Genomic DNA, 13,893 nt, shown 5'->3' with positions numbered 1-13,893 from the left:
GAGTCTACAAGAAGCCAATGGCGGCCGAACGTCCTGAATGGTAAGAGATGTCGCAACTCCCGACGCGCCGGTGGCAGTTTGAAGTCTTCAAGGTTCCCAAAACGCCATAATGTGATGGCTGAAAAGGTTCAAACGCCGAATAAGACTGCGGGTCGCTTGAGAATTTTAATTTTACATAAAGAGAAAACTCGCACTCGGGGTGATCCTCAGCCACAAAACTGGAGGTCGTTGAGAGTCACGCGTGACATTCCTATTTTTTTTGTGGCGCGTCTGTAAGTTGCATCCCCCATCCACGTCCGTTTATCTCCTAGGGGATTCCGCGACGCTTCATCTGGGCCGACATAGGTCGTCTGCTCGCCACCCGGGCCTTGGGATCAAAACCAGGCCCCGACATACATTCCTGTTGTTGGCCATCATGCTTTGAGTGCTCTAAGCTGCTCTTCGTATTTCCCAAACGGCTCCAACGATGGACACAAGTCACTAATGGTGAACGTTCGATGCCAGCATTTAACTTCAGCAGCACGTCGTGCAGACTACACAAAAGTCCAAAATTCGCAAGCAGTCATGTAGAATCTGGACTGAATCGCTTCACGACGTGCTTCTGCTCGGACCAGGCCATGTCAGCTGTCTCGTTCAAATTTTCCGTGTACTTATGCGCGCTTTGGAACAGGACCACCGGCGATTCGTTGTTTTCGAAGATACGATGTTCAATCATTACGTCAGATTCAGACTCCTATTTTTTTCAGTCCCGTGGGTGGTAGACCTGGGGCATGAGCAGTGCAGTGGACGAAAGTGGAAGACATAACTTTTTTCTATGAAGTGTTCTTCAAAGTTCAAACCTTCAAATTAGACTAGGGGTCTGCGCGCTAGCGACGCAGACTGAGACCTTGCTTTATAATCTCTATCTGTCTTTTCAGTCCCCAGTAAGAGATCATCGTCAATATCAATGAAGTAGGCTGAGGCCTAGTCTCGATTCCAGACGTTCGTGAGCGGCAGGCGAGCAAAGCTCGCCGGAACAGACGCTTGACATTGCCGGGGTAATTTTTGATGGGAGGAGTGATGGAAGAGGGCTGATTTCTCTGGCGTGATGGGTGATGGTACATCCCCGCATCACGTCCGGCATGTCCCCACCGCCCTCGAACGATCTGGGACCGAGATTAGCTGAGGCCGTAAACGGCAGGAGTCGAGTCATCCAGGTGATCAGGGATCAGATCTGTCAGACTGCGGACACATGGAGTTGAATGTTTAAACTCATAAGTGTGACGGCGTAACAATCGTAGTTGTTCTTCGCCACTATGTCGACACCCTCACAGGAGAGCATAAAAACAGAAGCCCTTGAGATAGCGGTCGAAACAGAGGACGTAGGGCGCGAAGGTTCGTTGATGGCTGACGACTCCATATCGGTTGCCGGAGAAGTGCGTGATGGCTCCGAAGATCGCGACCAACGTGACGCCGCTCGGTTGCCAAAAGTGTGCATGACGACCCGAAGATGATGCAAAGCATTCGACGTCTACATTGGACCAATCGAAACTGGTCGCATAAACAAAATGCTGGCTTCAATGGTGGGGAAGGAAGGCTTCGTCAAAATGACCAAACCACTCACACCTCATAAGTTGGGCCAAGCATTACCTATTGCTCTAGACGAAACAGGCTTCCGGATACATGTCGCAGCAGAGTGGATAGAACCAATCCACAACCCACACAGCACTACTTGCTTCTCAGACGACTCTGATTGGAGCCGCATCTTAATCATCGGACTAGACAAGCACGACGAGGATGAATTCATTTGTAAGGGCAACCCCGGAGGCCTGAGATCAAGGTCCTAGCAGGGGAGGATCCAAAGAGTGAATAGAAGTAAGCAAATACAAGTGAGGCTGACCTAGCAGGGGAGGATCCAAAGAGAAGAAACTCTAAGGGTCCGCCTGCTAGGTAGCGGAACTATATACTGCGCTCTTGACGCGCCAAGGTTGATCGTTGCTCCGTGCAGTATGCCTGCGCCATGTCGCAGGCCAGGTCCCAGGGGGATCGCCAGGCGGGGGCGGCGATGCGCCTGACGGAGGCGGTGATGCGATCACCGGAGTCGGAGCCGGAGTCGGACCGGAATCGGAATCGTCTCCGAGGGGCCGAAAGGGAGGTTCCCCTGACATCACCCCCCTTTGAATGCGGCGTCCCCGACGCATAGACCGGAATGGAATCGAGTCGAAGGTTGCAGAGGCGATGTGCCGTGGTTTGCCAGGGTACTTACGATAGAACTCCGCGATTTTCTCCGGGGCGAAGACGCGGTCGAAGCGGACCCACTGGTCATGCGACGCGTCGTAGCCTTTCCATCTGACGAAGTAATTCAGCCGTTTATACCTCACCCTTGCGTCCAGGATTTCCTCTACTTCCCACTCCGGGACTCCGTCCTCGAGGTCCGGAGGGGGCTGGTCGTAGCCGGGGCATCCGTCGAAGGGGTCGTCTTGGGCGAGCTCGAGCTTGACGACGGGGAAGACCGGGTGGAGCTTCGAGTAGCGCGGAGGGAGGTCGAGCTTGTAGGCACCTTTGCTGATCTCCGCGACTATCTTGAATGGTCCGAGGCGGCGGTGGGAGAACTTCTCCGAGTGGCGAGTCGTCCTGATGTCAGAGGCATCCAGCCAAACACGGTCGCCAACCTTAAACTCCGGAGACGGAGTGCGTCTCCGGTCGTAGTAGCGCTTGTACTCCTCTTTGGCCTTAGTGAGCGCGGCCTTGGCTTCGGCAACACCAGTGGCAATCCGGTCGCGGAACTCGTTCACGGACTCCATAGCGGAACGGACTCCGGGTTCGAAGCCCATGCGCGGAGTCGTCCCGTGTCCGTCATGAAGGGGACTTGTTGCGTGGAGGAGTGAACGTGGTTGTTGTAGGCGAACTCCGCGGCCGGAATCAGCTCATCCCAGTCGTCCTGCTGATAGTTGGTAAAGATCCGCAGGTACTGCTCCAGCTCCTGGTTGACGCGCTCTGTTTGACCGTCTGTCTGCGGGTGGTACGCGGTGGACGTGGCAGGCTTGATGCCGATTAGACGCCAGAGTTCTCGGGTGAAGTCCGCGATGAACTGCGAGCCGCGGTCGGAGACGTACTTCTCCGGAGTCCCGTGATGGCGCCAGACATTCCGGTAGTAGAGGCGAGCCGCCCCTACTGCGTCGACCGTGGTGTGACACTCCGAGAAGTGGGCACGCTTCCCAAGGGTGTCGACGACGACCATGATCGCGTCGTACCCATGGGCCTCCGGAAGCTTCGATGATGAAGTCGACGGAGACGGTATGCCAACGCTCTGGGGGCGTTTCCGTCGGGTGCAGCTCTCCGTGGGGCAGTCTCCGGAGTGCTTTGGTGCGACAGCACAAGTCACAGGTCGCGACGTACCGGCCAATATGGCGAGACATCTGAGGCCACCAGTAGTTCCGGGAGACCAACTCCAAGGTCTTGAAGCGACCCGCGTGTCCGGCAACTCGAGTGTCGTGGCAGAGCTCGATGATGCGTCTCCGGAGGTCCTTATCCTTAGGTACGACAATCTTCCCACGAAAGTGAAGAAGACCACCGGAGACAGCCCACTCGTCGGAGCGCGAGGAGCGGGGGCCTCGAGCTTGACCTTGGACCTTTAGGAGTTGCCGGGCCGCTAGTGCGACGGGCTCCTCCAGGTCAGGCTCACCGGAGAGGGCATCGCGGATGTCGCGAAGGAGTTCAGAACCAGGGCCGGAAACGGAAACGCCTTCGAGAGCGGACATGGAAGAGTTCGGGCCGCAGAAGGACGACGTCGGAGTTGTCGGAATCGATTCCGTGGTCTGGTCTCCGAGAGAGGGCGTCAGGTCGGCCCATGTCGCGGCCGGGTTTGTGGTGCAGCGTGAAGTCGAACCGGGAGAGGTAGAGGGACCAGCGGGCCTGTCTCCGGTTGAGGTGCTGCGTCTTCCTGAAGTACTCCAGATTCTTATGGTCAGTCCAAATCTCGACGGGATGCGCGGCGCCCTCGAGGAAGTGTCTATACTCCTCGAGTGCGCGGATGATCGCGAGCATCTCCTTGTCGTGGATTTCGTAGTTGCGCTGGACATCATTTAAGCTTTTGGAATAGAATGCTACAGGGTGCCACTTCCCGTCCGGGGCGGATTGTGAAAGAACCGCCCCGTCGCATAATCAGAGCTGTCCGCCTCAAGTCGGAAAGGCCGTGCGTCGTCCGGAATCGCCAGGACCGGTTCCGAGGTGACTGCGTCCTTGATCGCTTGGAACGCGGAGGCCTCCGCCGCCCCCAAGTCCACTGCTGGTCCTTCTTGGTGAGCACGAAGAGAGGGCGCGCGAGGGTCGAGAAGTCCCGAATGAACCTGCGGTAGAAATTAGCGAACCCAAGGAACTGCTGAATGTCCTTCTTGTTTTCCGGAGTCGGCCAAGCGGAGACGCCTGCGACTTTGACGGGGTCCATTTCGACGTGGTTGTGGGAGATGATGACTCCGAGGCACTCGATTGACGATTTTTCAAGTCGCACTTCTCCGCTCGGAGGTACAACTTGTGCTCCGGAGTCGCCGCAAGACCTCCTGAACGATCTGCCGGTGTTTCCGGAGGTCGGAATGGGCGATCAGGATGTCGTCAAGGTAGATCATGACGTCTCCGGAGAGGATGAGGTCCTGGAAAATGTCATTCATCATCGTTTGGAACGTCGCGGGAGAGTTTGTCAGGCCGAAATACATCACCAAGGGCTCGAACAGGCCTCGGTTAGTCCGGAAAGCCGCTTTCCACTCGTCACCTTCCTTGATCCGGACGTTGTTGAAGCCCCAACGGACGTCGAAGTTTGGTGAAGTAACGAGCGCCTTTGAGCCGGTTGATGAGGTCGTTGATCAGCGGAAGGGGGTACCGGTTTTTGACAGTCATCGCGTTGAGAGCACGGTAGTCCTGGACGAAGCGGAGTCTGCCGTCCTTCTTCTTGACGAAGAAGACCGGAGACGCCATCGGAGACTTGGAGGGGCGAATCCGGCCCGTCGAAAGCCCTTCCTCGATGAACGCGTCGAGCTCGCGTTGCTCGAGGGGCGAGATGGGGTACACCTTGCAGTTGGTGGGCTTAGCGTCGGGGACGAGTTCAATGGCGTGGTCCCAGGCTCTCCGCTCCGGTAGCGTGTCGAAGGACTCCTTGTTGAAGACGTCCTGGAACTCCTTAGCCCAGTCCGGGATCTCGGAGGGCGGAGGGGCGGAGTTCCTGGCGAAGGCTTCGGCCAGGCGTTGCGAGACAGTACTGCCAGCGCGTATCTCCTCCGAGGGGCGGAACGAGGTGTAGAAGATGCGGTCACCATCTTCAAGCTGACCATCGTCTTCATCATCGTCGGAGTCCGGCATCAGATCAGGCAGGGCGGAGTCGTCACCGGAGACGGAATCGTCTCCGTCGTCAGGCCCAGAGAGGTCCATGGTGCAGACCGAGGGGAACGGGCCGGAGCGGAGTCGCTTCTGGAGCAGCCGGAGTCGCCGTAGCTCAGTCCGTTCAACGCGTTCTTCCTCGCGGCAAGTGGAGCAACTGCGGGGGGCACCGTGTCATCTTGACCTCCTTGGTTTCCCAATTGATTTCCGGGTTATGCTTCCGCAGCCAGGAGTACCCCAGAATAAGGTCTTGTTTACCAAGATGAGTGACGGCGAAGTTGAACACGCTCGGAATGGCCTTTGTAGCGTAAGACCAAGTCCGCGATCTGGTTGATGGAGCCGGGCGTCGTTCGGAGTGCCATCAATGTTAAAGACCGGAATCGGTTGCGCCAGGGTGCGGACCGGAATGCCATTCCGAGCGACATAGTTCGTGTCGATAAAGTCGGAGGTGGCACCACAGTCAACCAGGCCAGAGAGCGAGAGCTTAAGCGCTGGTAGTGGACTCTAGCTCCAACGGGAGGTGGAGGGAGTTCACTCCAGGGGAAGCAGCGACAGTGTACTGCTTGGGCAGTTTCTTTTCCCAGGCAGTGAGGCGGCGAAGGACGATGACCGGAGTCGCGGGCGAAGTCGGAGACGGAGTCGAAACGGGGCGGGGGGAGGGTATGTCTTTCGTTTCAGGCTCGTTGTAGGGCAAAGGAATTGATTCGTCATACAAACAAGCGAAACGATTTACGGACGCGAACGAGGGCACACCAGTCACTCGTCGCGGGGACAAAATCCTCTCCGGCCATCGACTCCGCGACTGTTTCCGGCAGCGCAGCTGTGTCCGAGTAGCGGGCGATCAACTCCGCTAACATCTCGTCACCGAGTTGTTGGATCACCTCGTCGAGGATGTCCATTGAGCGGACGTCCGCGGGGGGGGGCAATCCCGGCGAGATGGTTTGGGTCGCCGCACCTGAAGCAGGCGCGACGAGGGGCACCCCGAGCCCTAGTGCGATCCAACTCCATGGGGACGGGAGCTGGAGGCGCCGGAGCGGGGGGCGCGGGCCACGGGTGGCACGACCGGAGCCACCGGGCGGAAAGGGGCCGGAGCCGGGATGCGGTTGACCGGAAACGGAGTCCGAATCAAACCGCCAGGCGTCTTGGGGGCGGCTGACTTGATCAGCTTGGCCCGGACCAGGGCCTCGTATTGACGGAAGGCCCGGGTGCGCCAGCTAAGGTAGTCCTGGAGGTCCGGGGGGTCGTTCGAGGACGTGATTCCGTTGTTGATCAGGGGGTCAAGTCCGTGGGCGGAACTTGGTCACCTTGACCAACGCGTCTTCGAATCCGGCAAGGTCCATCAGGTCCTCGAAGTCGTCGGTGTACTGGTAGACATCCTTTGTGCCCATGTGATAGGCGGAAGTCTCCAGTTTGGAGAGAGCATGATCTTGCTCATTCTCCTCGACGAACCGGAGTCGGAACTCGGAAACGAATGAGCCCCAGGACGGAAACGGAAATGGGGCTTTGCTTCCGTGGCGCTCCGCCCATTGCTGAGCGGGTCCTTCTGCCATAAACGACATGGCATAGCGGACGGCCTTTTCCTCGCTCGCCTCTCCGTTGACCACAAAGGCCTCAGGGGCAAGGCGGGCGTAGGTGCGGACCGCATAGAGAAACGCGCGGCCGCGTTTCCGATCGCCGTTGAAGGTGAACAGAGGGTTTGGTCGCAAGACCAATTTTGAGGCGAGGTTGATGTCGCCAAAGAGGGCCTCGAATCGCCCTGAACCGGAGTCGGAGTCGGAATCGACGTCTCCGGGGGTGGTGTTGTTTGGGGTCCGCCAGCAGTATTAGCGGCGGCAGCGGCAGCGGAAGCCTGGGTGGTGAGAAGAGTAAGGGCCTCAGTTAGGCGGTCGATTTTCGCCTCGAGTGCATCCAGCCGAGTGTCAGCGTCAGGAGTAGCTCCGGAAGGCATGACAGGTGCGGGGATGACAGGAGTGACAGAGGAGGAGGGGACAAGTGGTAGGGGGGGGGTGACGAGGGCGGAACGGACTCGTATTCCGAGCCTGAGTCAGCGCCCGAACCTAGCAATCTTGTCCGGTTGATCCCGTAGAGAGTTTCTTCTGCTGTAAGGGCAACCCCGGAGGCCTGAGATCAAGGTCCTAGCAGGGGAGGATCCAAAGAGTGAATAGAAGTAAGCAAATACAAGTGAGGCTGACCTAGCAGGGGAGGATCCAAAGAGAAGAAACTCTAAGGGTCCGCCTGCTAGGTAGCGGAACTATATACTGCGCTCTTGACGCGCCAAGGTTGATCGTTGCTCCGTGCAGTATGCCTGCGCCATGTCGCAGGCCAGGTCCCAGGGGGATCGCCAGGCGGGGGCGGCGATGCGCCTGACGAGGAGGCGGTGATGCGATCACCGGAGTCGGAGCCGGAGTCGGACCGGAATCGGAATCGTCTCCGAGGGGCCGAAAGGGAGGTTCCCCTGACATCATTGGACAATATGGATGGGTGCAAAAAACCGATACTAGAACAATCTTGTGTGTAACCATTGTTGACAACGACACAGGAGTTCCACTATTAGTTAGAGAATTTGACCGTATATCTTTGTGTCGAGCCAGCTGTAGTAGATTTGGCCCACCTCCCACTTAATGATCTGTTTGGCTCTGTTTACTTTTCATGTTTACCTGTGTTTGGCACCCCAATTTTCCACATACAGGACCTTGTAAAGCAAGGTAATAAGATCAAGATAAGATATGATTCAATTACTGTTACAATTCCAGATTCTGGCAGTGGAGGCCTAATACACAATATTTACAGCCATGAAACCAAACACCAAAAAGCAAAGAGCCAAATTGGCGTCCAAATCACCAATCTGGTGGGCGGCGCTGCCTTTGCGTCTCGAGATCAGGCTGCGAACGTGTTCCCCCCAGATCTATTCCCAATATCGACAGGTCGGCCTCGTGGGCCGGCGAAAATACGAGGGAGCCAGGATCTCGCACAACCGTGCTAATCAGACGCTCCTTCGCGCATTTCTTCAGGTTGAGGGTTATCCGGGACATCATTGTTACCTTCAAAGCGTTAGTATTGACAAGGATATAAAAGATTTTGGTACACACAGTTATTCTGAGAAATGCATTCCACATGAGTGAGAGTGAATGAGTGGACAGGTTAGGGTTGCGTACAGCAGTTCAAGTCTGCAAAAGCCATTAGGGTTACAGTAGTATGTAATCTATAGCCCATGTGGGACCCACTGTGCCGCGATATTCTTTAGCCCTTGACCATGTAAGTGAGATGCGCTTAGAGGACGACATATTCAAGCCTACCTGGGGGTGCTGAGATAATCATGACGGTTAACACCAGCGTCACAGCACATATAGCACTATGCCATAGATCAGAAAGAATGGGAAGAACTGGATGCGCCTGACGTGTAATAGAGGAGTCCGTCCTCAAGTAACCTTTTCATGACGAAGGTGCCACTGTTCCTTGCTACCAGAGGAACCGTTTTGATGAGTGTCAAGACTAACACGACAGAATCGTATAGTAATGGGAGCCATGCCGACGACGAAGCGAGTGTGCTTCTAGGATGTTTCTTGAGATGGCAGGATCGGATATCAAATAAGAACGGACATGTCTGGAGGAAAGATCATAGTGCATGCTTGAATGTGATCAGTACTTGAAAGCTTCATTAAAGTCTGGAACATACCGTGGACGCCTGAGTTGGGATTATGCATTACGGCTAGCGTAAACAGTTGAGCCGAGGATCCAAATCCGCCGTAAGTTGTGTACCTTGCCCCCGGGTCATTAGCCAGGCATTCATCGTCAACATGCCAAGAAACAGACACGCAACGGCGCCAACGACTGGTCGCGTTGCCGAGTACATTGCGTTGATTCTAATGGCATGTCTATATCAAGCATCGTATGCCAGTGGGAGCTGAAAGCGTACCGCAGGAGCATCATAAGTGCGACTATATGAATCCCAACCAGCGTCATTGAGCCCTCATATCGAATAAAGTGTCGACACCGCTACAAGCAGATGAGTTCACCTATATGCTGATAGTCTACAGGGACCCACTTCAACGGTCCATGTTGGAGAGAGATACGCTTGTAGGAGATCATTATCAGCAATAACCTCAGAGACAGAGCAGCACACACCGAACAGATTGACGATGAAGCCCAGAGGTGTTATGTAGCGGTTCTGTGTGTGCATGTAAGCTCTGAGAAATCGGTTTCGAGAGACTTTGGCTGACAAGCAGGAAAAGGTACACGACTAAGGAAAAACAATCAGTGCTGCTCTCTGAGCTAGAATTCAAATCGGTCAAACACACGCAGTCCTTTTTTCCCTTGCCATATATATTCCACCTAGGAGGCGCTTTAGCCAGTGGGATAGAACGGATGAAATGAAGAACCTCAGTCGCGAACGTGTCGAGATGGTCCCAAATTAAGATTGTGAAGGCGGCAAAACCGACATACTGGACACAAAACAACGACGGTCAGTTGGTATTACCGCGTTCATAGGCCAATACATGCATTAGTCCGCAAGCTGATAGGGGTGAGCGCTGTGTAAACCCAGAGAAGTCACACTTACAACTCGGTGATGTCGTCTTCGATGCCTGGGAGTGGTTGGTCCAGCATGACTCCCCAAGCTCGCAGCGCCAGACCCACTGCTGGCAAAAGGAAAGGAAACTAGCGCGAGGGAGTAGCCGCCCGCGATTAATTAGGTGCGGTAGTCAAACAGAACAGTTGGTCAGGGCGCCCTTGAATAAATACCTGTCTGCGGGGTATTCACCTGGTTCGCCGCCTCATCACTTCTCTCACGACAATCGCAGATGAGAATCAGTGGCAAAGAACACCTGACAATTTTGAGCCAGTGTAATCCTTTCCGAAACCCCAGGACATTGTCAAGGGAGGATAGTAGCTTGAAGCAAGATAGCATATCGGTCAACTCAGCGCAAAATAGTCATCAAAGCGGAATTTCCATTACAGTGAACGTCAACTTTCAAGAAATTGTGTGCAGTCGTCTTGGCGAATAGATTGTAACGGCAAAAGCGTTTATTAGGCGATACGCTTCGATCTTCCTCCTCCAACCTCGTCTTCATCATCCGTGTCGCCTGCGAAAAACTCTTCGATATAGCGCATTCGCAGTTCTCGGTCTTCTTTTAAGAGCTTTAACCTCCGCTCCTCACTCAGCCTCCATGGAAAGTCGTCATCCGGCCAGTTGGGTTGCGTCGGGCAATCCTCATAACTGACGGTCAATGCCTCTTTGCGCTCCCGCTCCCGCATTGCAGCGTCAGCAGCTATTTTCTTCCGTCTTCGTTCTTCAGCTGGTCTCCGGGCAGCAGCTATGGCTGTAGCCTCCGTGTAGACGCCATTTGGAGGAGTCTCGTCTAGGATAACCCTCCCAATCCCACGCAGTTCGCCAACAAGAAGCCGTTGATATGGTCGAGAGCCACCGCCATTGTTGTTTATACGGAATTTATCCACACGACGTTTCTTGCGAAGCTGTTTTTCGCTGAGTGGTGGAGGGAGCACATATTCAGGTTTTTTGAAGATGGGTGGCTTGGATGGACCGGGTACAGACGCCGGCATTGGAATGTCGCCCGGGACGGATGGCTGGCGCACCCATTCCGCGGTTTTCTTTGGAAGAACAGAGTTAGCGAGAAAGCCGTTTTTGTGGCAATGAAAACACACGTAGAGACCATAACCACCAGCCATGAGCGATGCCTCGAAACTTTCCGCAGAAGTAAGCTGGAAGGATGGGCGGGTCTTCGCAGGACTTGCAGACGGGCTTTGCATGACGAGTGGCCGTGGTGGACTGAATACAGGTGAAAACATGGTACACGCAGGGCAAACTCGAAGAACCGTAACGTGACGTGTGACAGGTTAGTCACGGACATGTGAGCGTGTAAACTGGCCTGCACAGTCCGACTCTTGGATTCCGTTTATCGCGTCTCCTGAGAGTTAACAAGCTGGGTGTAGAAGCAACCCACGTTGGTACAGGCGCATCCTCAACTCGGAGGGTAACTCTCAGTTGAGACAGATCCATTTCGTGACTGCTAGCGTCCTATTCTACTTCTTCTACGCCTGTGCAACTTGCTCTTTGAATTCAACAGTCCACTGGCTCTTCTTTATCTCCTCCACAAAAGCATCAAATCTCGGCGACACGCCCATGCCAACCTTGCTCAGCGCAGCTACTGCCCGCAACGCACTTCTCTGCAACTCCGCTGCCCGCTCCAAGTCCTGTTTCACCGTGTCTTTCGTCACCGTCGCGCCCTTCATCGTCTTCTCCAGCTCAGGCGTTGCCTCGTCAAGTTTCTGCGACACAGCTGCCGGCGCCACCTGCGACAACCGGTAAAGCATCATGTGACAGATCACTTTGATCTCATCAGAGTCGTCTGCGAGTCCTGGAAGTACGCGTCCCAAGAAGATAGGGAGCTCCAGTTTGGCCAGACAGGTGTCGAGCAAGGTGTACATCGTCTCGTATGCCGTTTTACGGGCGTCAAGACCGTCGTCCACCTTGTGAGTCCAGGGACCCATTTGGACAGTCCTAATCAGATCGGCATTGATGACCGTCTCTTTGTAGAGACTTGGAAGTAAAGACGGCAAGTGATCTCGGATGAGGTGAGGTTTTGTGCGAGCGGCGGAGTTGAGCGTGGAAAGCGCTAGTCGACGGACGGTCTGTGTGTTTTGTCAGCAAGGCGGACGTGTACAGCGAAACGACGTACAATATCTTCATCGAGCATCAACGACAAGAAGTCAACCAATAAGGGAGCTAGCAGCTCGTCATACGATTGCGAAGTCTCAGCAAAAGTATAACGAATCGCGGACACGACGGTAGCACGAGAAGATGGATTGGGATCCCGAACCCGAGCCTAACGAGCACGATTAACACAAGGAAAAGCAAATAAAATACCTCACATGGAGTTGTGGAAGATACCGCGCAGGATGGGTTGTCGCCAATTTTCCAAGACAAGCAGCCGCGACATTCCTCGTTGTTTCTTCCGAGTTTTCCGCGTCCTCAAACAGCGGCCCCCATAGCATATCAGCGACACCCTCGAGTTGGCCGTGGGAACAATGGGTGACCACTTCTTTGAGTGCATGCAACGACAGCAGCCGCTTCTTTGCGTCGGACTTGACGATATTGACGATCGCAGGAAGGAATTGCTGCAAGTTTCCGATAGCTATGTTGCCTGCGGCGAACGATGCAGCGGCGCGGATTTCTTCTTGTTCAGAGCCAAAATGCTCGATGGCTTCTCTGAAAATTTCTTGCTGGTTAGACATGTCACTGACAAATCATTCAGCGATAGAGATGAAAGAGAACCAAATGCCCACATGAACCGTCCCAGTTCGCCCAGGATGAGAAGACTCAAGACAACCGACGCGGTTTTCGCTTTCGGGTTCTATTTTGCAGATGAGCGCAGGAATAACAAATGCCAATAGTAATGTACCTTGACGTTCTTCGCATATTGAGCAATTGTACCTGCAGCAATGGACTGTTGATTGCGGACAATTTGTGATACGCATTTAGCAACATTGCTGGGGCTGGCATCTGCTTTGGGTGCTTTCTCAACCGCGATAACCAGGTTCGGGACCAGATGCGTAGCAATCTGATTATCGGCATTAACGAGGGCGGCAAAGAAACTGAGAAGGGAATCCAGAGCTGTGCCAGACACCAAAGGCGAGTGGGCGATACGGTAGATGTCGGGAAGAAGATCGCTTTCGATCTCGGGGAAGGTTGTTTTCGGTGCAAGCTCAAGAAGTAGTGCGAGTAAAGAAAGCGCATGTGAGAGCAGGGGAATATCCCCAGTTGAAAGGTAAACCTTGATTTGAGGCACAAGATTTGATGGAAGAGCTTGTGGAACTCCCGTCGTGTAACTGCGCAGCAAAACATCCAACCCTTGGAACACTTCCGGCTTTCCGGCCCGACCGCCTCGTTTGAGGAGACTCATTGCCCATTCAACACAACCGTTAACCCACCCATCGCCTAGAGCAGAGGGAACCTCCTTTGCGACGCGGGTAACAACCTTGACTGCACCATCTGTCTTGGCTCCGGGACGACAAATGGCCTCCCATTCACGACGGTCGCGGTTACGGACAACATCAGTGGCGCACACCCAAATGTCGCCGATGCAAATTTCTGCACATGCTCGCACTTCAGTGTCAGTATCGTGTGCAACGAGACGTGCAACAGCTTGGTCGTAGACAGCTTCAGGCCATTCGTTTCCAACCTTCAAAGGTTTGGCCGCATTCAGTAAGGATGAGAAGACACGGAATGTCTCTGAAGCAATACGAGGGTGACGCTCGCCGAGGCTCCGTAGAAGTGCTGGGGTGAGGTTGGGGAGTGATGATGAGAATGATGGAGGAGAATGGGATGCAAAAAAGGATGCTAGGAATGAAAGACACGTGAGATGCAGAGTTGATGAAGAGGTGGATGGGGTTTGTGAAAGAATCGACTTGGATGTTGATATAATCAAGACCGCCTGGCTCCCAAGACAACCAGGGAGTACATCGAGCAAGGTTTTGAGAACAGTGAAACCTGCCTGGAGGGTCGAAGGTGACGTTTTGGAAGACTTG

At 54.5% G+C, this 13,893-nt stretch overlaps 1 protein-coding gene across 1 annotated transcript; it reads right to left on the bottom strand.

The window, feature by feature from the left end:
• Nucleotides 1–10,374: 10,374 nt before the first annotated feature.
• MIND_00889900 (uncharacterized protein) lies at nt 10,375–11,154 on the bottom strand (the record flags this gene model as incomplete). The annotated part of the gene is made up of 1 exon (XM_037365548.1): nt 10,375–11,154. The coding sequence occupies one exon, from the start codon at nt 11,152–11,154 to the stop codon at nt 10,375–10,377; it is 780 nt and encodes a 259-aa protein (XP_037218790.1).
• Between the last annotated feature and the right edge of the window lie 2,739 nt (nt 11,155–13,893).

Source organism: Mycena indigotica, assembly GCF_014461135.1.
Source record: "Mycena indigotica strain 171206Taipei chromosome Unknown Mind.scaff0007, whole genome shotgun sequence".
Classification (NCBI taxonomy): Eukaryota; Fungi; Basidiomycota; class Agaricomycetes; order Agaricales; family Mycenaceae; genus Mycena; species Mycena indigotica.
Note: the sequence above shows the minus strand (reverse complement) of the source record. Positions and strands in the feature narration are given on the sequence as shown.